Raw genomic sequence first — 24,750 nt, forward strand, 5'->3', positions numbered from 1 at the left:
ATGTCACCAGCAGGCAGGAAAAAGTCGAATGTCAATAGAAAAAAACAAAATAGGAACCTAATTGGTTAACGGTCCCGATTTCCCTGTTCAGATAAATTCGGACAAACGATAACTAGAGATTGATTTATCACCCATCGGCTCGCACAGCCACCAGGTGGCTGGCAGGAGACGGATAAGGTGGATTTCGTCCTTGTTGCTGTTTCGGTATGCCTGGCTGGCCAGTAACCCCAGTCTGAGCCAGCCAGCCAGTCAGAGTTGGGTGAGCAGGTGAAAGACAGACAAACATGAAAACACAGATAATCCCCCGGTGATGCTCACCTCATCCTGGCCTCCATCACTCCCCTCCTCTTGCCCGCTCACCTGCTATGTGCCACCGCGCTGGCCCCAAACACCTTTCCTCCTCTACCTTTTTACCCTTCGCCTCCTCTTTTCTCCATCTTCCCGCAATGCCCAGTCTTGCCAAGCTGTCGGTGGGGCAAGGTGTGGAGGGGAGATAGCAACATGCATGTACACACAGATGACTGAGTACGCAAAACACATGGTGCTTATGCGAGCTACAGTACAAGGGCCGTGTTACCTTTGTGGTGGTCGTCAGCCTCAGCTTTGCTCTGCTCTGCTTCGCTTGGCTGCCTGACTAAAGCTAAGCTCTGGTTATCCAGGCTGCCTTAGCAACACACACACACACACACACAGGCTTCGTGTGCATGATGCATATAAACACACACAAAACATTTAGATCTTGCAAGAATAATCACACATACACACACAATGCAACGATGGAGCAGCAGTCACTGGCCAACTGTGCCGAGTATCAACAACACTACAAATGTATTCAACCCACGTTTCACAGAATGATTAATGCAGTGCAATTTACTGTAAAAAGACAAGAAATATCAACAAGTGACAGGAAATTTATTATAAAAAACTGCCAGGCCAGAATAATCTCTCTAAACTGTTTTAATGGTGTTATCATCCAATCTGTGAACAAGATGGGAATCAGAGGTGCAGAACCAAAACCACACATGCAGTGTTTTCTGCAGCATACTTGACAAACACACGTCAAACCCAGCTTCACTTTTGGAACGCGTCCTTTATAAAATTCAAAATCCAATTATTTTTATTGGATAGGCGTAGTTATTCCTCAACAGTTCCATTTGTATTATAGCGACAGAGATGGGCCGCATGCATCAACTAAAAATCGAAACAGGCTTCAGAGTACATTCCTGAGTGCATCTGGAGGACAGTGACGATCACCTCGTCTTCCATATGTAAACCCTGCTTCCCTGGATGGAATGACAAACAGCAGTCTTATTTTTCTTCCCTGTACATATCACCCACATTATCAGAAACAGCCCTCGAGCGAACACGCGTTCTGTCAGGACATCCTGTGTGGCCCTCCTGCTATCGACAAATTAATCTCACGCCGCCTCCGATGAAACAGGCTTATCCTGGGAACCTGTAGGAGAGGCTGAAATCTGTCGATGAAAGTCATGCTGTTAATCAAACTAACCACCCGGTTCGAATCACTGTCAGAAACCCACTCGCTTCCTAGACAGTCCCAGAAAGGAAAGGCCTGCATGGTGGTGGAAATGGGGGAGGGGGTGGCGACCACATGGTCAGCTCATCCCGTTGCCCATCTGCGTCCCATAAAGGAAACACGGAGGCCAAGGACACCACATGCCCCCATGCATGATGCCCACTCACCCATGCACAGCAATGAATACCATTTTTATGATGATGGGGAAAACTGAGGCCTCCTTTTGCAAAATGAAGAAAGATTTTTTTTTTTTTCTTTCAATCCATCTTACAGAATAAAGACTTTGGCAAACTTTTAGAAAATCAAACCCTGAATTCCAGCTTCACATGTATGCCTGGGTAGATTTTCAATATCTCAGGAAAGCCTGCAATTATTTAGAAACAGTGCAAACGCATACACACCACCGTGGACTTTATCTCTCTTATGATGTTGCAGTTTTAAACATTTGAAGAGAAAATGTGCAAGAAAAAAATTGCTTGAGCCAATTTTATAGTAATGAAAATAAACACGAGTGACCCGAGGACACGCAGAGTGGGGACCAAGAGATTTCATTTGGGTCAAACAGTCAAATATATTAATACAAAGCAGCATCTCAGCACCAGCTGATTTTTTTTAAAATCACAGATTATTAATTAAGCCAATCACAACATCCCACTGTCAGAAACAGACCAGCGATCGCGTGGACCTGACACTGTGTCAGAACCCCACGGAGCACACTGAGAGGTTCCGGTTAAATTCACTTGAACGGTGCCGTAGCCAGCAGCTGCATGCAATTAAAAAACCAAAATCAAACCGAGCCCGCGCTGTAAAACTACACGCGGACTAAACGATCCAACAGAAGGCATCTCGGTCACGGTGGCGGGCTGCTCTCCTCCACAGTGCCCGTGGACATGAAGTAGCCCGTAAACACTTTCTTACCTTTCACGGAGCGAGGTTTGGCCTGTTTGCGTCTCGACATCTCTGCTCCGGGGCTGCGTTCTTCGTTCTTGAGTTGGTTTGTGTTCCGTTACAGGCGGACACGGTCCGGCTGTCCGTCCTCCCGCACTCCGCCGCTGCTCCTCCGCCTGTTGCAATGCGGCAGCTTCAGTCTCTGAGAGCGAAGCGGCCCTTGGTCCAAACACGCCGGGACTGAGTGGGGGAACCTGTGGAATAAACGGGGAGAACTTCCCGTCGTTGCGACAGCGGCTTTTAAATGTCTTCTCGCGTCGCCTTCTCCGGTGAAGCCCGAGCGCACTGACGGACCAGGGCGCGAGCTGCCGCCCACGCGCGAGGCAAACACCTGAGCAGGTCCCGAGCTGTGTTTAGAGGGGAGAAAAAGTGACAGCGGGAACCTTCGGGTGCGCGGAGCCCCGGAGGCGGTGAGAATGTTTGGGAAATTGCTTTGGAAATGAACCGTGGCTTCTTCCCCAGCGCTCGCTTCGTCTTCGACGCGCTTTGTTTGACTTTATCGAAACTATTTCGCGCTGCGTTTCCTCCAGGAACCGAGCAGCCTTCTGCGTTCCGTCCTGATAGTCTACACTAGGCAGTGGTGGTCTGGTGGCATGGACATTGCGCTCTTCCCCTGCATCTCCACCCCGCGGGAATGCTGCTTTACAACCCACGCTTTCTTTCTGTTAATATTTCCCAGTGTCCTAACGGCGGTGTTAACAGCAGCCCAGTATTTCTATGAGTCTAACCTTCGCTAGCCTCTGTCTCCCTGCTTTTCTTTGTCCTGACTCTGGCTACCAGTCTCCTCCTCCTCCTCTGCCTGCCTCTGCTGGCGGGGCTGCGGCGCAGACACACACATAATAAAGCCAAGGCAGGCAGTGCTTGGCTGGAAATGTAGCCGCGTCCCAGCAGGGGATGTGAGAGAAGGGTCCCGGCGGGGGAGCGCTCTGATCCCGCAGGGAGCAGCTCGGCACAGCCCGGGTTGGCTGAGGCAGAGAGGCAGGAGAGAGGCAGGCTGTGCTGACGGGGAGAGAGAGGAGGCGTGGAGAGAGTTAGGCAACAGCGCCCAGCTGTGGCCGAGCGGCACAACTACACCGGGGGCTCTGAGAGTCGAGAGGGAGGAGACGGAGCTGGATTGAAGCGCGTAAGAGGTAACCGAGGCTAATAGCGCGGGGTAATCAGTACCGGTGATTGCGTGACATCACCAAGGTGACAGGAAACAAGACCGTGACGACATCACTTTGCAGCAGTGTTCCTCTGACATGTTGATCCAAAATTTTAGCCAACAGAGGACAGTGATTATGTTTTTGACGAGTAAAGTAACTAAATCTTGTAGACATTGTTTTTTACTTTCAGTTCTCGGTGTGCCTTTTCTGTAACATCATGATTCTGCAGCTAAATTCATTTTGAACATTTCCTTCTTCTTCTGTGATCGTTAAACATCCCACCGTCCTCTCAGTGCAGGCGTGTTTTGAAGGTTTACGTCTATGACAGAGAAGCATGAGCGTACCAGGCAGATTCATTCATTCAACCATAAAATGTTTTCACGTTTATCTCTGTGTTTATGTCTTTACGGGAGCTTCTGCCTTTCAGCCTATCCGTTTAGGCCGAGCAGCACAGTTTCCACACTTTCAATGGAGACTTTATGAAATTAAATGTCTGCTGTTGTCCATTTACGTGTTTACAAAAGCGTGGATCTCCATCAGAGGTTTAAATTCTCCTGAGCTACTTTGTTCAAGAAACAAAAGGTGGTGGTGTTTAGGATGCGCGCATGGCCTTTTTTCTGCGTCGCGGTGAAAATAAGTCATTCGACTTACTGTAAAGACATAATTCAATTAGCCACACAAGTGTGTGCAATGATGTGAATATGTGTGTAGCGTCGGTCTGTGTTTGTGTGTCTTCTTTGGAGCTCCTTTTATTTCCAGTGAAGAAAAGAGGGACATGTCTGTGGACAATGTAAGGCAGACAAAGAGGGAAAAATGAAAATCACTGGGTGCTTTGTTCTTGGCTCTGTGCTCCAACCGAGCGCTCTCTGACCGCAGCTGAGCTTTTCCATGTTCTCCCTCTCTCCTGACTTCCCCTCTCCTGTCTCTCGCTCTGGTTGTCATGGATAGCTGGGTAACGTGGAGCTCCTGTGTTGACCAGCAGGACCGCAGATTGAGCCTCCCTGCCCCCAGCCCACCCCGTCTTCCCATGGAGAGACAGGGCAGCCTTTAAGATTGACCCCCGCTGGAGTTTGCAAGGGTTTGGGGCGGGGAGTTTTTCGTCTCTGTGCACTCCATACCCTCCTCGTCTCCTCTTCCTCACCCTCCAACCTTCACCCTTCCCTCCAAATGAAACGAGTGCACGCCAGGAGACCCGTGTGTGTGTGTGTGTGTGTGTGTGTGTGTGTGTGTGTGTACGTGCACGTAAAGCCCCCAGTGTGACGGCTGCTGGCACGGAGGGGCAAAAGCCCTCGCTCAGCGGTCGGTCCTCCTTCCACCCCTGTCCCCCTCCTCGTTTCTGCCGGTAAATACAAAGAGTGGGAAAAAAGCCCACATTACAAGCTCCTTAAGGGTCAAGGACAGGCCCCACTCTGAATAGCTTCTAAGAGTCGTATTGTTGATTCACATAGCCAGCGATTACACCCTCTGTCATCTCCACACGGATTTGGCTTTTTTATATACACAACAAGAGAACATCAAGTAGCAGCCACTGAATAAGTCGGCCAACAGACGTGCAGTGGGAATTGATACAGACAGCACATCAATGGAATAAACCGGGGGCAGATGTAGAATTACAGCCACAAAATGGGGATTTGGCTTAAAGATTTCATACCTCAACAGCAGTCGCTTTCACAGCCATGTGGAATGTGAGAGCGCTGAGATTATGACACAGAAATGTAGGTGCCAGAATTATGTGCATTTTTTAATAAATGCATTCTGTATATGTTACATTGTGTCTGTGAAACAACAAGAAAAACCTACCTTTGATGCACTTGTCCAAACAAATCGGTGCAGTGTCTGTGTGAGGTTTGTGGGTTTGAAGGCCGAAAAAAGGATAACTTTACATGTTTGTTGTCATGTGCTGCTTTAGAGCTTCTAAGCAATGTAGTCGTAAAGATTTCCTTATTGATATAAACTTGAGGACGTGCATCTGAGTGGCCTGTGTGAAAAAATAGAAACATTCCATGGTTTTCATTTCAGTATTTCTGATCATAACCGGATCAGAAATACTGTGGACACCGTCTGCACTTTGGATAATAAGACAAGGATGTCATCAGCACCAGTTATATTTCTCAGAGTAGTACTAAAAACATTTAACCCATCTGATATTGAAGTTATTAACTCGCACGACAAAATGAGATTTACACTCCTGATTTTGTGGTTTTATTGTAATGAACCTCTTTCACTTTGTGCACTCGAGTCTCAGTTCAGTTCTCACAGTGGTCAGTCTGTGTGACAAAGACGCTACGTCGGCAGCTGTCGCCACAGCGTGCACCACAGGCTGAACAGTCGAAGTTTATAAACTTAACCCTTTCATGCATGGTGGTCACTACAGTGGACGCATTGAAAGGCTGTTTTCTTGTATTTGTGTCAGTGTTGATGAAACACTTGCACATAAGTACATGTTTAGAAAAAGAAGTTCAAAATCTTTTTTTTTTTTTGCTTCAGAAAAAATCCTGATTGATGTTGTGATAATTCATGCATGAAAGGGTTAAAGCAACTGGCCTGTGATATTGTTGCAAAGTTCAGGTACATTGCATATTCCTCTTTTTTAGTGTTTGTTTATAAGATTTAAAGTTCAAAACGACATGAAATCACACAAGACAAAGGAAAAGATTAAAAACAACATCCAAGCACAGAGAAACAAACAAACACACCGCTCAGTCAGTCCAAGTTCACAGATCGCTCACGGAGTCCAAAAGGTGTGAGGAGCAAGTCCAGGAAGGAATCAGTGTAGTTTACACAAAGTGCAGTCAAATTATGTTAATATGATTGAGAAAAGGCCCAGATTTCAACAAATGTAAAGCGAATGCCAGTCAGACCATAGAGAACCTCCTCAATATACAAACATGAAGCATCTCACGCAGCCAAACCCTAAACGAGGGAGGAGAGGGTGATTCCAGGCTTTGCCAGTGAGGTTGGGGAGCAGCCTAGCACAGCAAGTATACCATCTGACTTTACTTTTAGGTCATGAAGCAGGTTATATATGTTAAACATTTCTTCCTAGAAACTCCAGAGTGTAGGGCAGGACCAGAAAAGGGGACCAATGGCTCCTTCCACTGCTTTGTGTTCATCACATAATAAGGAAACAGACAACATATTTCTAAGTCAGCAAGTTGTGCTTTATTTCATACTTCAACCATGATAAACAATCAGATTATGTTTGTTCTGACTCCAAACAAACAAAATGAAAATATATGCAATTGGATTACTTCAACACTCTCATGTATGTAACAAATAATGGACGTGTTATTGGTAAAATGTTAAAAGTCATCCCTGTAAGACCCAGCCCATCGAATAGTAGTAGAAAATTCAGAATTTTTGGACCTGAGATGTTTATTAACCCTCATAACAAAATCCACAAAATGCTTTTGCTGTATCATGTTGTGTATGATATCTTTTTTATATATTATTATATATTTTTGTATCACATTTGATACATTGGGCATTTTTGGCAACTTTTTGTTAACAACAATGTTTAGACAAAAAAAAGAGTTTTGTCCATAACATTTTGAAATTATGGCAAGTATTGATCATGTTGATGAGACAGAGGTCTCAGAAACTCATGTATCAAATATGATACAAAGGGCATCATAGGGTTAATTAAATAGAGAAATGTCTGTAATGGTGCTGCTCTGTTGGCAACAAAAGAGATGATAACTGTGTTTTCCTCGACCTCGTAGGCTCACAGGTTCAAATCAAAACCAGTCAGCAGTCTTTACAGCTCCATGGACCTCGCATGTTCTCAGATAGTCAGGTTTGCCTTCTGCATTTGTCACATAGACTCTACATAAAAGATGGATGTAGCCACCATCAATCACCCAGTGGTTTGCTAAACTCAATTCCCAGTTTCAGACTGGGTGGAGACATGAACCCAACCTAGTACCAAGTACCAACCCCAAGTCTGGATAAATGGTGTCAGGAACAAGGTTATTATCGTTAACGAAAACTAACGAAATAACGAAAACTAGAAGTGAAAAAACATTTTCGTTAACGGAAATAAAAATAAAAACAAAAAAAGGAAAACTAACTAAAACTGTAATGAGTGTTCACAAAACTAACTAAAATTAACTGAATTTATTGCAAAAATGTGTTTAGTTTTCGTTGATGTGTGCGTGTCATACAATAGTCAAGGGTAAAAAAGAAGTTTAGTTTCCAGGTTTTTTTCTTGCTGTGTCTCATTATGCCAGCAGGTGGCAGTACATTAGTCGAGTCGTCTGTATCGCAGCTCCGTCCACGCACAGAATCATGTCAGGAAAAGTCTGGAGAAAGCACCAGCTTCCAATTTGGGATTACTTTGAATATGACTGTGTTTTGGATAAAGCAAGTGTGTTGTAGTGGAAAGAGACAAATTATGAGGGACATTTCTAAAAGGAAAAAAATCCCACAAACCTTAAAGTGCACTTGAAAAGCTCACACAAGAAGGCTAAGCTAGCTTACCTGGAGAAGGTAAGGGAGCACGCCCAACCCTCATCCCCAGAAACAGAAGCTAACCCCAGGCAAGGCAGCGTGATGCATCCTGAGACAACAGGACTGGGATATCTACATAACTGTGTGAGTCAATTGCCTTAACACCCGGTGCTGCAAGAGTTAATAGTCTCATTGGGGCCAAGATATACATTTTATAGTTGCCTGGTATCAATGGTTGTTCATCTGCCTTTATTTATTTATTTAAAGAACCCATAGGTGGGAATGTGAGTTGTCTGTCTCTGTGTGTTAGCCCTGCGACAGACAGGCGACCTGTCCAGGGTGCAGGGTATGGTAGCTGGAATAGCAACATACCCAAGGATAAGCAGAAGAGAATGACTGATATGATGAAACTGGGATTTTGTTACACTTTATTGCAAACACAACTAAAACTATAACTGAAACTAATCAAAACTAAACTGAAAGTAAGGATTTTCCAAAAATAAAAACTAAACTAAACTAGCAAACAATTGGTAAAAAACTAATTAAAACTAATATAAAATTGAAAATCTGAAGTCAAAACGAAATAAAAATAAAAACTAATGAAAATTGCAAAACTATTAAAACCCTGGTCAGGAAGGCCATCCAGCATCTAATATGTCACATCCAACATGTGGATGAATCCACTGTAGCAGCCCCTGGGAAATACGGGCGTAGTTGAAAGTTGGCTTTACATTGCAGCTGGAGGGTAGGATGGCTGATTATAATTTTAACCCAAGTGCTTCTCAGGCTGTCAAATTCAGCTGAATCCTCTTCCCAAAATTACCCCAAACCAATAATCCAATGAGTTCGCCGATGCCACAGAGTTGGTGAAACCCAAAATTCTCTCTAATTCACTAGTTTTTTTCACATTTCATACATCCGTAGCAAAAATGATGATTAGTTAAGTGCAGACCTCGCTAAAGGCTGAGGGCGCGTCTCCACATCAGTGTGAACTCTCCCTTTGCGTTGAGCTCTCACACACTCGGTGTCCCGTCCACCACTCTGCGCGCCTCACAGGAATCAAAGCCTGAGACTGCCAAGGTGAGGAGCGCACCATCCTCCACACTCTTGCTCCCCAACACGGAATCGTTGTGCTGCTTGCTTGCCTGCCACTAGTGAATAGAGTTCATGTTGTATTTATGTGGCCTAAAGCACACTGTCTCCTCTCTTCCTTTATCATTCTCAGCCTCCCCGTCTCACTCGCTGCCTGTCTTCTGCCACGTTGAACTCTCGCCAGCTCCACTAGGTCTCCCTCTGCAGACAACACTGTTCCATCTCGTTGCTTTTGCCCTAGATAGCGTCTATTTTATAGGGAATAATTAGACACATAACTGATTTAAATACTAATACTGAGCCGTGTTCTTTGTCTCAACTTAATGTGTGCTTGGTGCACAATGCCAAAGGTAAAAAGTGCACGCGGGTTTCACGCGTGCACAGTGTGTGTACGTGCACTGTGCCGCCTGAAGGGATTTTTATGCAGACAGAATCAGTAGTGGCACGGACAGAATGCAGTCTTCTGCATTATTTCAGTATAATTGATATGTGGTTGTGACACGCTACACACACAAATCCTGATATGTGTGTTTGTAATTGTGTGAGCTCACAGGGGGGATAGCATGTGTGTGTGTGTGTGTGTGTGTGTGTGTAGGCTGCATTCATTATCTAATTGGAAGGTGAAAACAAGGAGAACCTTTAGCCTGCGGTTGCTTCTCATTAAATATTCAGTGTGGAAACAGAAGAAAGATCAACATTACTTTTAATATTTGTTTAGCCTGTTAATTTACACCCAGTCTCCTGTGCCAAGGTCTTTGAGGAGGTATCAGAGTTTATATGGAGAGAAAATACAGGAGTGATGGTGAACTTTCTGTTACTGTCACGGTGGTGGACGGACTCGCACAGACTAAGGTAGCACGGTTCAACAATGCTTTATTAATCACTTGTGTGCTATGTACACGCCAAGGAGGGGGGGACACCAGGGTCCCTGGGATCAATAGGCTGGGAAACACACTTCTTCACACTTGCTCCGCCTCCTTGTCAAGCCACACCACACTCACGGGTCCAGGAGTCAAAACGGGCGGGTCCAGATAAACGAGGGTTACTCAATATTCCAGCGACGAGTAGCTCAGAGCCCCAGCCTTAAGAAGAGCCAGAGATCAACTGCAAATCACTCGAGATCAGCTGCAGGTGCGTGGGCCAAGGGTGGGAGCCCAATCAGAGCTCCGCCCAGGCAGACAGGTAGAGAGAGAGAGAGAGAGAAAACAACAAACACTTGTGGCCACACTGGGCTGGCCGGGAGGCACAGGGACCATGACAGTTACGGCTTTAAATTTTATCATTTTCATTATTCTTCTGTCATTTATATACCTTTGTGTTGGTTGATGCTCACATTAAACATGACCAAAGTATCAAACAATGAGGTCGGTATATGAATTAGCTGTAAACACACAGTTTCAGGTTTTTCGCTTTCGTAACGCCACATGATGTCACTGAAAGTGGTCGAGGAGACTTGTTTCAGACAGAAACACTGAGCTGAAAAAGAATAACAAGTCCCAAAGTCTGTTTCTGTTTAATGCACTATTCAAATTTCTCTAGCACCGCAGAAAACACGATGAACTGGGAACCTGTGCGGGGTGCGTGCAGCATCTCGCCGCCCTGAAATCGATAGAGTTAAGAAAATAGATCAATAGACAGACGCTTCTTTGCCGTCTCATTACAGTGTGGTTAACATTTTCATGCATGAGCAGACAGTGAAGGTCGACTGCAGCTCCGTGCTATTCAAATGTAATGACATTTGCCTGCCCACACCTCTCAGCACAGGAAGTGACGAGCAGCAAAGACGTGGACTTCACACCAGAGCAGAGAGAGAGAGAGAGGAGTCAGTGGGCCACAGGCTTATTGATTACAGACTATATCATAGATGAGCAACATTTATATACACACAGAAACACACCTGTGTGTTCTCCCTCACCCGTCCTTCAGGCCTCCTGCCTCCTCTTTCTTACGTCTGTGAAGGTTCTCATTCATCCAGGTCATCGTAGTCAAAGGAGTTTGCAAAGAAAAGCGTCTGGACTTCTTTAAGTTGCTTTAAGTTGCTTGAAGACGTTTCACCTCTCATCCGAGAAGCTTCTTCAGTTCTAAGGTCAAATGGCCGAGAGTCCCAGATTTAAACCCAGTGGGAGTATCCCCCAAGGAGGGACAAAGGACCCCTGGTGATCCTCTAATCACATGCGCCAAGGTGTGAAAGCGGGTGTGGGACCTAATCAGCCAGGGTTTCGGTGAGCTCACAGAAACCTGGCCCCACCTTGTCATGTGAATTCCTGAGGTCAGATGGCCCAGGATGTGAGTGGGCGCAGGCGCCTGGGGAGGGAACTCAAAACTGGATTATAGATGGCAGACAGTTGGTGTCGTAAACCACCGCCTCTGTTCAAAGATGGTCACCACAGTGGACGTAGATGGCCTCTTTCACTCCTCTTTCAAACCATCTGTCCTCTCTGTCCAAAATGTGAACATTAGCATCCTCGAAAGAGTGACCTTTATCCTTAAGATGCAGATGGACTGCTGAGTCTTGTCCTGTGGAGGTGGCTCTTCTATGTTGTGCGAGTTTTCTCCAAGCACGACATCCCAGTGTACTTCAGACCCAGCAACACACTCAGACAGAAACTGGTTCACCCGAAAGACAAAACTCCAAAACACAGACTGAACAACGTGGTGTATGCTGTACAGTGCAGCGAGGAATGCCCGGACCACTACATTGGCGAGACCAAACAGCCACTTCACAAGCGCATGGCACAACATAGAAGAGCCACCTCCACGGGACAAGACTCAGCAGTCCATCTGCATCTTAAGGATAAAGGTCACTCTTTCGAGGATGCCAATGTTCACATTTTGGACAGAGAGGACAGATGGTTTGAAAGAGGAGTGAAAGAGGCCATCTATGTCCACTGTGAGCGACCATCTTTGAACAGAGGCGGTGGTTTACGACACCAACTGTCTGCCATCTATAATCCAGTTTTGAGTTCCCTCCCAGACGCCTTAACGCCCACTCACATCCTGGGCCATCTGACCTCAGGAATTACATGACAAGGTGGGGCCAGGTTTCACAATGAGCTCACCCGAAACCCTGGCTGATTAGGTCCCACACCCGCTTTCACACCTTGGCGCATGTGATTAGAGGATCACCAGGGGGTCCTTTGTCCTCCTTGGGGGATACTCCCACTGGGTTTAAATCTGGGACTCTCGGCCATTTGACCTTAGAACTGAAGAAGCTCGGATGAGAGGTGAAACGCCTTCAAGCAACTTAAAGAAGTCCAGACGCTTTTCTTTGCAAACTCCTTTGACTCCTCTTTCTTACATTCGTCACTCATCAGAATAACTCAAAGCTACCTCTCTGCTGCCTTACACTTTATGCCACTGTACCTAACTTAATGTCAGTTATAGAGTAATAATCAGCTGACTAACAGAAGAGTGAGCACATTTTCTGAAATCTCAGTATTTTAAATATTTTTTGTATTTTTGTCTCCTTTAAAATATCGTGACTGCGATGTGATTATGATGCGACTACGATGTGGTTCTCCACCTGGAAGAGAGAAGGTATGAGTTGAAAACATAAACTGTATGCAAAAGATGCACGTAGCTGCTGCGACGTCACCCACTAGTGTCTATTTAACAGCTTGAGTTGAGCATTTTTAACATTGCCTACTTTCTGGACAATGGGTGTAACAAACATGGGGTGAAGCTAACTGAGAATCACAAAGGATTCAATTCAGGAAATAGTGCTTTATTATTTATTATTATACAGTGTATAAAATGAGCATAATGCTGTATTAAAGGACTTCAAATGGAAAGTAACAAACTATAAATTGATTGGGGGGGGTATTCTGATCATAAATAAAATGATTAATGGGACCATTTTCTCGTCACACCATCAACCTTCTTTTAGCAACCAGAGGTCGCCCCGTGCTGGTCATTTGACAGAATACACATTAAAGGCTGTAACTGTGTCGTCACTTTAGTGATACAGGAGTGCTCACAGGGGGTGGGGTGGGTGGAGCCGTATGACTGCCCGAAACCTTCGTGCACTTCATTTTTACGACCTCATGCGTTGAGCCACTGCTGCCACTGCTGGGTTGGAGACACGAGTAGATGATCGTGTCCGTCTTTACCACCATTTTAATGACATATCAGTACAGAAGCTCAGAGGTTCAAAGACTACACAGAGGAAAGAGTTGCAACACTTTGTGGAAAAAACTGTAGGATTTCAATCCTTCTCCTTGGAACAATGGCTGATGTTGAGGTTTTTAGAGTGACAAAATCTATTGTTCAGGAGAATACTGCACCTGTGGAGATGTCACAGTGGGACCCGAATGGCTCCATAGTGCAGTGGTTTACACAGTTTTCTAACAAGAGAAAGTTGTATTTTATTATATAAATACAACCCAGGGGTGTCTTATATGAATACACCCTTTATGTTTCCCATATATATAATTTCATATATATTGGAATGAATTAAATGATGTATTTTACAGAATATTCTCGTGCTTTTCAAGTTATATTACGTTATGTTTTTAGTAGAAGAATGAAGAATATTATTGTGAACTGTGTAGACCTTTTTTTCTGTATGTGGATATAAACTGTTATTGTCTGCTGAATTTCCCGGTTCAGCCGAAAGTGGAAGCATTTCTTTGGTTTGGTTTTGAACAAAAAGTAACTGTGTGTGTGTGTGTGTGTGTGTGTAATCTGCATGCATACATACAATGACATGTCTCCATCTCTTGTGCCTTCAGTCATGGGGGAGTGTTAAAAGAAACAGTGGCAGCACTAAAATGCAAACCAAATTGACTTTCTTCCATTTTCTTTTCTTTCTTCGTACTCATTGAGTGCTTCGTTTCTAACAATGCTGCGTTTCCCTCGTTGATCAGCCTCTGCAGGGAACCCACCCCCTTCTTCCTAATTTCCCTCTACCTAAACAGAAAAGAGCCCCGTTAAGGAGCGTCATTAGTGCCAGACTGTTTTTTTTTGTTTTTTTTTTGTTTCCATACTCTCAGAAGAAAGAGGAAATGTTATCTGTGGCAGGCAAACTTAACCCAATTAAGATCTGGTGGGGCGCAGGGGCTTGGCTTGGGACACGGGTAAGACTGCCAGCTTTCCAAGCAGGCACACAGCCAGCCAGTCAGGCAGGCAAGTAGCCAGCCGCCCACTCAGTAACCCAGCAGCCAGTGAAACAGTCAGCCAGCCAGGAAACCAAGCAGCTGCCTACTCAGTATACCTACTAGCTAAACAGCCAACAAATTGGCCTTCCAGTTAGCCAGGCACTCTGTCAGGTAGCCAGACAGAGTCAGCCTCTTTAGGCCGGTGCTGTATAGTGGGTTTGACTTTTGTGAAATTATTTACTGTCTTCTTTTAGTTATACTTCTAGCTCTACAGCATACACAGTATCAGGGGCGTAATTTCCAGGGGGTTAGGGGTTATGACCCCATCCCCAATAATCAAACCGAGCCAATATAACCCCCAATAAAATTATGAATTATCTTGCATAAATAGGCTGTTGATTTTGTTTACTCATTTCAGTTATTATCAGCAAAATAGTTGCATATTTAATCATCTGGGAATTTACCCAGATTTATTTATTTAGACAGAGATCTTGACCCCCCCAGTGTTCAGCACAAAGTTACGCCCATGCAGAGGGTATTTGCATATGTACAACAGGAAGAAGGATCATTTCAAGCTGTTTTCACATATTCCCCTCCTCTGAGAAGAACTCACTGAAGATGCTGAACATGAATGTGAGCTGAAATAAATTGGACTGGTTTGTTGGTGTTCTAACAGAGCTGAATTTTCTTCTTCTGGGTTTTTTTTGTTTGCTTCTTCTGCTAGAGTACAGTACATTTTGCATTGACACAATGATCGTGGAGAGCTGCGTTTCTGCACACAGGGTTAATGTCTGCCTGAATACAGGCTGAGGCAAAGACAGCCTCGGGTTAGAATAAAGCAAGGTGCTAGTCTGCAGTAGGTCTGTGTTTCTGCAGGTACCTGATGAAGAAGTGAAGGAAGTCTGGCACTAAAAACGCTGCACACCTGTTTATATTTTTTCAAGAATGGGTTTTAGGAACATATCAATTCTTTTTTATACATTTTAATAAACGTGAACTAGAAGCTTTCTGCATTGCAACTTGTGTTGCATTGATAGATTGAGCAACAATGCCCAAAAATGCCTCTAAGACTGCAGAGAAATCCATACTTATCCTTAAAGGCGACAACTGGTTGAATACCAAACCCCCATCTCAAATATTCAGTACTTACTAGGTTATGTTTTTAAAGCCCACCGCATTTATCTTCGGGGACCTTTAGCACCTTAAACGTAGGCACCTTTCTTTAAATCCTGCACTTGAGGCCAGAGAGGATGACTCCGGTGAGAAGGAGCTGGTAATTTCTTCTAATGTGCTCTTAATGCAATGCATGTGCTGCGTTGGTGTCATTTCTCAAATAAAGCATTTGCAATTAACCAAACAACAAAAGAGGCCTCGTCATATGCAAATGTGGACTGAGACGGAGACATCATCACCCCGTACATGGGAGCGAGACCCCCTCACACAGACACACACACGCACAGACGCAGCAGCAGCAGATTTCAAAATCATCAAACCTTCTTCCCCTGGTGCCACACTCACACTGGCACACATGCAAACACGCTCACCCCATGATCTGTACACAAGTGCCAGATACACACACCGACAGCCAAACATGTTGATAATTAGAGCCTTGTTATTGAAGGTGTTATCACAACAATTAACACCCTAATGTGTGTATAAATGTGTGTGTGTGAGTGAGTGAGTGAGTGATGACGGTGATAGCAGGGTTTTTGTGTGTGTGTGTGTGTGTGTGTGTGTGTGTGTGTGTGTGTGTGTGTGTGTGTGTGTGTGCCGTCATGTGATGATGGGTGGTGAGGAGGTGTGTGTGCATTCCATTAATTCTTCGTCTCTGTCACACACACACGCGGGCGCGCACACACATGCACAGTAAGGGTCCAATGTAACAATGAAACAGTTTCCCATTTGATGAAGTTCCTGTGAATTCTGACACAAAGGCAGCAGGAAGAGGTGCTGGTGATAGATTCTGATTGATATCCAGTAGGGAGCAGAGAACGTGGATGGGTGGGGAGGGGAAAAGGAACGAGGAAAGTTGGGGGTGGACCGTGCAGACATCAAAGAGGAGGCAGAGGAAGAGAAGAGTGTTTTAATTGTGTGCTTGTTTTCTACTTAAATGACCAGAGCCTGGTTGCAAACACACTGCAAATGATGCGACAGATGGCTGGGCGTGAAGGCTGAGGTCACAAATAAGAGGAATGCTGTTAAAGGACAGCGAGGTAGAGAAGACGATCGCAACATTTCTGTGTTTTCCCATTTTATTGTCTTTTACGTATCAATGTCATATTTGATTGGCTGACAGAGGCGAAGCCGATACACAGGGCGCTGTTGTGGCACATCGCTCTTCAAACTACAGTGTCTGCTAACCATGTCAGCTACTGAATACTAGATACAAAAAGCATGTTGTAAAACCAATAATATCCATAAAAACACCCAAGAAACAAACTCCATGTATGCAGGTCTGTTGCAGCTTTTGCATTAATTGTCATGACTCGGGGCAGCAGCCATGTGATGTGTGGAAGGAGGACTCAAATGCAGCACTTATTCAGATGTGAGGGTGATTTATTAAGAATACCGAACATAAAGTGGGGATGGCAAAACAGAACTACGGGTGAACTAAACTGGGAGAAACTAAACCAAAACCTGAACCTGAACCTGAACATGAAGGGAGGACAGCAGGAAGAGTACGCAGGGTGACACAGAGGATGAAAACAGACGACGCGACGAGGAACTGAGGCAAACACACACTATAAATACACAGAGGGACACTGGGAAATCACACACAGGTGGGAGACACAGCTGGACCAGATTAACCTGACGAGACAGGGGAACACTAACACCAGGGACCAACAGAGGGAGCACAAACCCAGAAACCCAGTATCTAAAATCCCAAAACACAAACCATCCCAGAACAGCCCACAAATAATAATGAAAACTAGAAAATGCATTTTCTGAAGAAACTGCAGTGTGAATGCTTGAATCTGAATGTATGCACTGAAATGAATTAATTGCTGAATTATAAGTTAAAAATGTTGAATGAGATGGAAAATACAGAGTTTTTAACCTGAAAACAAAAGTGCAGAACCTTTGAAAGCTGATGTTCACACAGAAGAAGTTGGAAAATAGCTGAAAAGTTTTTAAATTAAAATTAGAAAAACCTAAGAAATGAGAAAAGAAAATTTAGAGTCAGAAAACATCTGAATGAATATTAAAAGTTCATATTCTTTGAATAACTGAATGACTAAAATGTGATCCCTCCACTTGGATGCACACAGTTTAAAACATTTGTATCTATGAGCTTTGAAAGACACGCTGTTGTAAAGAGAACAACGATGGCTTCGTTTTGAGGGTAAAATGATGGCTGTAGAGCAAACACTGTGGACACAGCAGCAGTTGAAAGAGAAGTGTTTAAGATGAATCTTGGCACAGTGAGAGAGAGAGCGCTCGTTAGGCAGGCAGGTGTGAGCCTGGTTGCTATAGTGACTGCACCCAATGGCTCCATACACACGCACAGACATGCACCTCACTTTAGCTGCTTAAAATGAACAGAAAAGTCAGGCTGAAACAAATCGCTCCCAAATGAAAAGTACAAGTCTTATTGACAAAATTCTTTCACCGTGAGCGGCAGCAATGTCCAGTCTACCTAATTCTCAGTTTTCATGCCTGTGGAGTTTATTATATGGACGTGGTGACAGTGTAAAAACACCATGCTCTTCTGATTTTCAAACGAACCTTCTGAGCCATTTTAACATTAGAGTCTATGGAGGAGTTGGAGGGAGGAGGCTGTGCTTTGGTGACATTTATGAAAGAACCATAACACCTAGTACAATAGTAAACACATTGGATGAAAGAGGACAGCGATGGCTACGTTTTGAGGGTAAAATCATACCTGTAGAGCAAACGCTGCGGACACAGCACCAGTTTTAAAAAATATTTTGAGATTAATTTTTTCGCTCCTCTCACTCTGGCAGTTGAGCTGGCTCACTCTAGCCCCAACATTCCGTCCCATACACACCCATTATAAACTCTGAAACGGCTGAAAAAACATCATGAAACTTAAACTGGAACTGAAGAAAAAGTATAATAGATATTGAAAAGATAAATACAAGTTGAATAGTTGAATGTCTTGTCTTCGTTTTAAAGTTTGAATGGTGGCTCTATGTCAACGTATGTGGAAGTAGATACAGTTTAAAAATGAGTAAGTTGAATGAGAATTTGAAGGGTCTCCCCATTGAAATACATGGGAAATTTTTGTTGAAAAAAGTTAAATAAAATTAAAAATATAAATGTTAAAAATGAGAAAAGTAGAAGCAGTCATGTCGTAAAGAAGAGGAATCTAATGGTGTTTGAATGGTTTTTCTAAGTTGAACAGTTTTGAAGGAGTAGGACTACAAAAAACGTACGGAATAGATAAAATATAACTAGAAAGTGCATTTTCTGAAGAAACTGCAGTGTGAATGCTTGAATCTGAATGTATGCGCTGAAATGAATTAATTGCTGAATTTTAAGTTAAAAATGTTGAATGAGATGAAAAATACAGAAATTTGCACCTGAAAACAAAAGTGCTGAACTGCTAAAAGCTGACAACCACACAGAAGAAGTTGGAAAGTAGCTGAAAATGTTTTAATTGTAAATTAGAAAAACATAAGAAATGAGAAAAGAAAATTTAGAGTCAGAAAACATCTGAATGAATATTAAAAGTTCATATTCTTTGAATAACTGAATGACTAAAATGTGATCCCTCCACTTGGATCCACACAGTTTAAAAAGTTTACATCTCTGAGCTTTGAAAGACACAGTGTTGGAAAGAGAACAACGATGGCGACGTTTTGAGGGTAAAATGATGGCTGTAGAGCAAACACTGTGGACACAGCAGCAGTTGAAAGTGTTTAAGATGAATCTTGGCACAGTGAGAGACAGAGCTCGTTAGGCAGGCAGGTGTGAGCCTGGTTGCTATAGTGACTGCACCCAATGGCTCCATACACACGCACACACAGACATGCACCTCACTTTTGCTGCTTAAAATGAACAGAAAAGACAGGTCGAAAAAAATCGCTCCCAAATGAAAAGTACAGGTCCTATTGACAAAATTCTTTCACCGTGAGCGGCAGCAATGTCCAGTCTACCTAATTCTCAGTTTTCATGCCTGTGGAGTTTATTATATGGACGTGGTGACAGTGTAAAAACACCATGCTCTTCTGATTTTCAAACGAACCTTCTGAGCCATTTTAACATTAGAGTCTATGGAGGAGTTGGAGGAGGAGGCTGTGCTTTGGTGACATTTATGAAAGAACCATAACACCTAGTACAATAGTAAACACATTGGATGAAAGAGGACAGCGATGGCTACGTTTTGAGGGTAAAATCAGACCAGTAGAGCAAATGCTGCGGACACAGCACCAGTTTTAAAAAAGATTTTAGGATTAATTTTTTCGCTCCTCTCACTCTAGCAGTTGAGCTGTCTCACTCTAGCCCCAACATTCCGTCCCATACACACCCATTATAAACGCTGAAACGGCTGAAAAAACATCATGAAACTTAAACTGGAACTGAAGAAAAGTATAACAGATATTGAAAAGATAAATACAATTTGAATAGTTGAATGTCTCGTCTTCGTTTTAAAGTTTGAATGGTGGCTCTATGTCAACGTATGTTGAAGTAGATACAGTTTGAAAATGAGTAAGTTGAATGAGGATTTGAAGGGTCTCCCCATTGAAATACATGGGAAATTTTTGTTGAAAAAAAGTTGAATAAAATTAAAAATATAAATGTTAAAAATGAGAAAAGTAGAAGCAGTCATGTCCAAAAGAAGAGGAATCTAACGGTGTTTGAATGGTTTTTCTAAGTTGAACGGTTTTGAAGGAGATACAGTACAAAAAACGTATACGGAATATATAATAATAATAATAATAAAGATTAGAAGAACAATACTGTGAATGCTTTACAAGCATTCACACTAATAAAGATTAGAAGAACAATACTGTGAATGCTTTTACAAGCATTCACACTAATAACTAGAAAGTGCATTTTCTGAAGAAACTGCAGTGTGAATGCTTGAATCTGAATGTATGCACTGAAATGAATTAACTGCTGAATTTTAAGTTAAAAATGTTGAATGAGATGAAAAATACAGAAATTTTCACCTGAAAACAAAAGTGCTGAACTGCTAAAAGCTAACATCCACACAGAAGAAGTTGGAAAAGAGCTGAAAATGTTTAAAATGTAAATTAGAAAAAGATGAGTAATGAGAAAAGAAAATTTAGAGTCAGAAAACATCTGAATGAATATTAAAAGTTCAAATTCTTTGAATCACTGAATGACTAAAATGTGATCCTCCACTTGGATCCACACAGTTTAAAAACTTTACATCTCTGAGCTTTGAAAGACACGGTGTTGGAAAGAGAAGAACGATGGCGACGTTTTGAGGGTAAAATCAGACCAGTAGAGCAAACACTGTGGACACAGCAGCAGTTGAAAGAGAAGTGTTTAAGATGAATCTTGGCAGAGTGAGAGACAGAGCTCGTTAGGCAGGCAGGTGTGAGCCTGGTTGCTATAGTGACTGCACCCAATGGCTCCATACACACGCACACAGAGACATGCACCTCACTTTTGCTGCTTAAAATGAACAGAAAAGTCAGGCCCAAACAAATCGCTCCCAAATGAAAAGTATAGGTCGTATTGACAAAATTCTTTCACCGTGAGTGGCAGCAATGTCCAGTCTACCTAATTCTCAGTTTTCATGCCTGTGGAGTTTATTATATGGACGTGGTGACAGTGTAAAGACACCATGCCCTTCTGATTTTCAAACGAACCTTCTGAGCCATTTTAACATTAGAGTCTATGGAGGAGTTGGAGGGAGGAGGCTGTGCTTTGGTGACATTTATGAAAGAACCATAACACCTAGTACAATAGTAAACACATTGGATGAAAGAGGACAGCGATGGCTACGTTTTGAGGGTAAAATCATACCTGTAGAGCAAACACCGCGGACACAGCAGCAGTTTTAAAAAATATTTTGAGATTAATTTTTTTGCTCCTCTCACTCTAGCAGTTGAGCTGGCTCACTCTAGCCCCAACATTCCGTCCCATACACACCCATTATAAACTCTGAAACGGCTGAAAAAACATCATGAAACTTAAACTGGAACTGAAGAAAAAGTATAATAGATATTGAAAAGATAAATACAAGTTGAATAGTTGAATGTCTTGTCTTCGTTTTAAAGTTTGAATGGTCGCTCTACGTCAATGTACGTGGAAGTAGATACAGTTTAAAGAGGAGTAAGTTGAATGAGGATTTGAAGGGTCTCCCCATTGAAATACATGGGAAATTTTTGTTGAAAAAAGTTGAATAATTTTAAAAATATAAATGTTATAAATGAGAAACATACAAGCAGTCATGTCCAAAAGAAGAGGAATCTAACGGTGTTTGAATGGTTTTTCTAAGTTGAACGGTTTTGAAGGAGATAGAGTACAAAAAACGTACGGAATATATAATAATAAAATAGAACTAGAAAGTGCATTTTCTGAAGAAACTGCAGTGTGAATGCTTGAATCTGAATGTATGCACTGAAATGAATTAATTGCTGAATTTAAGTTAAAAATTTTGAATGGGATGAAAAATACAGAAATTTGCACCTGAAAACAAAAGTGCTGAACTGCTAAAAGCTGACATCCACAGAGAAGAAGTTGGAAAAGAGCTGAAAATGTTTTAAATGTAAATTAGAAAAACCTAAGAAATGAGAAAAGATTATTTAGAGTCAGAAAACATCTGAATGAATATTAAAAGTTCATATTCTTTGAATCACTGAATGACTAAAATGTGATCCCTCCACTTGAATCCACACAGTTTAAAAAGTTTAAATGTCTGAGCTTTGAAAGACATGGTGTTGGAAAGAGAAGAACGGTGGTGAGATTTTGAGGGTAAAATGATGGCTATAGACCAAACACTGTGGACACAGCAGCAGTTTAAAGAGAAGTGTTCAAGATGAATCTTGGCAGAGTGAGAGAGAGCTCGTTAGGCAGGCAGGTGTGAGCCTGGTTGCTATAGTGACTGAGCCAGGGGCTCCATACACACGCACACAGACATGCACCTCACTTTTGCTGCTTAAACTGAACAGAAAAGTCAGCCCCAAACAAATCCTTCCCAAATGAAAAGTACATGTCGTATTGACAAAATTCTTTCACCGTGAGCGGCAGCAATGTCCAGTCTACCTAATTCTCAGTTTTCATGCCTGTGGAGTTTATTATATGGACGTGGTGACAGTGTAAAGACAGCCTGCTCTTCTGATTTTCAAAGGAACTTTCTGAGCCATTTTAACATTGGAGTCTATGGAGGAGTTGGAGGGAGGAGGCTGTGCTTTGGTGACATTTATGAAAGAACCATAATACCTAGGACAATAGTAAACACATTGGATGAAAGAGGACAGCGATGGCTACGTTTTGAGGGTAAAATCATACCTGTAGAGCCAACGCTGCGGACACAGCAGCAGTTTTAAAAAGATTTTAAGATTAATTTTTCGCTCCTCTCACTCTAGCAGTTGAGCTGTCTCACTCTAGCCCCAACATTCCGTCCCATACACACCCATTATAAACTCTGAAACGGCTGAAAAAACATCATGAAACTTATACTTTTTCTTTAGTTCCAGTTTAACAGATATTGAAAAGATAAATACAAGTTGAATAGTTGAATGTCTTGTCTTCGTTTTAAAGTTTGAATGGTGGCTCTATGTCAACGTATGTTGAAGTAGATACAGTTTGAAAATGAGTAAGTTGAATGAGGATTTGAAGGGTCTCCCCATTGAAATACATGGGAAATTTTTGTTGAAAAAAGTTAAATAAAATTAAAAATATAAATGTTAAAAATGAGAAAAGTAGAAGCAGTCATGTCCTAAAGAAGAGGAATCTAATGGTGTTTGAATGGTTTTTCTAAGTTGAGCGGTTTTGAAGGAGTTAGATGCCAAAAAACGTACGGAATGTGGTTAAGATAATAATAAAGATGTAGAAGAACAATACTGTGAATGCTTTTACAAGCATTCACACTAACTAGAAAGTGCATTTTCTGAAGAAACTGCAGTGTGAATGCTTGAATCTGAATGTATGCACTGAAATGAATTAATTGCTGAATTTTAAGTTAAAAATAAAATGTTGAATGAGCTGGAAAATACAGAGTTTTTAACCTGAAAACAAAAGTGCAGAACCTTTGAAAGCTGATGTTCACACAGAAGAAGTTGGAAAGTAGCTGAAAAGTTTTTAAATTAAAATTTGGAAAACCTAAGAAATGAGAACAGAAAATTTAGAGTCAGAAAACATCTGAATGAATATTAAAAGTTCATATTCTTTGAATCACTGAATGACTAAAGTGTAATCCCTCCACTTGGATCCACACACTTTTAAAGGTTTACATCTCTGAGCTTTGAAAGACATGCTGTTGGAAAGAGAACAACGATGGCTTCGTTTTGAGGGTAAAATGATGGCTGTAGAGCAAACACTGTGGACACAGCAGCAGTTGAAAGAGAAGTGTTTAAGATGAATCTTGGCAGAGTGAGAGACAGAGCTCGTTAGGCAGGCAGGTGTGAGCCTGGTTGCTATAGTGACTGCACCCAATGGCTCCATACACACGCACACAGACATGCACCTCACTTTTGCTGCTTAAAATGAACAGAAAAGTCAGGCCCAAACAAATCGCTCCCAAATGAAAAGTATAGGTCGTATTGACAAAATTCTTTCACCGTGAGTGGCAGCAATGTCCAGTCTACCTAATTCTCAGTTTTCATGCCTGTGGAGTTTATTATATGGACGTGGTGACAGTGTAAAGACACCATGCCCTTCTGATTTTCAAACGAACCTTCTGAGCCATTTTAACATTAGAGTCTATGGAGGAGTTGGGAGGAGGGCTGTGCTTTGGTGACATTTATGAAAGAACCATAACACCTAGTACAATAGTAAACACATTGGATGAAAGAGGACAGCGATGGCTACGTTTTGAGGGTAAAATCATACCTGTAGAGCAAACACCGCGGACACAGCAGCAGTTTTAAAAAATATTTTGAGATTAATTTTTTTGCTCCTCTCACTCTAGCAGTTGAGCTGGCTCACTCTAGCCCCAACATTCCGTCCCATACACACCCATTATAAACTCTGAAACAGGTGAAAAAACATCATGAAACTTAAACTGGAACTGAAGAAAAAGTATAATAGATATTGAAAAGATAAATACAAGTTGAATAGTTGAATGTCTTGTCTTCGTTTTAAAGTTTGAATGGTGGCTCTATGTCAACGTATGTTGAAGTAGATACAGTTTGAAAATGAGTAAGTTGAATGAGGATTTGAAGGGTCTCCCCATTGAAATACATGGGAAATTTTTGTTGAAAAAAGTTGAATAATTTTAAAAATATAAATGTTAAAAATGAGAAAAATACAAGCAGTCATGTCCAAAAGAAGAGGAATCTAATGGTGTTTGAATGGTTTTTCTAAGTTGAACGGTTTTGAA

General features: G+C 42.4%; 1 protein-coding gene across 1 annotated transcript in view; it reads right to left on the reverse strand.

The window, feature by feature from the left end:
• The window catches only part of LOC120437042 (zinc finger protein 423-like), a gene marked incomplete at its 3' end in the record, with an annotated part of 45,060 nt that extends 42,392 nt beyond the window's left edge, over positions 1 to 2,668 (reverse strand). Inside the window, exon 1 of the mRNA XM_039607772.1 lies at positions 2,456 to 2,668. Coding sequence (XP_039463706.1) covers positions 2,456 to 2,495 — 40 coding nt within the window. The remainder of the gene's footprint in view (positions 1 to 2,455) is intronic.
• Positions 2,669 to 24,750: the final 22,082 nt, after the last annotated feature.

This window comes from Oreochromis aureus, unplaced genomic scaffold (assembly GCF_013358895.1).
Source record: "Oreochromis aureus strain Israel breed Guangdong unplaced genomic scaffold, ZZ_aureus HiC_scaffold_375, whole genome shotgun sequence".
Classification (NCBI taxonomy): domain Eukaryota; kingdom Metazoa; phylum Chordata; class Actinopteri; order Cichliformes; family Cichlidae; genus Oreochromis; species Oreochromis aureus.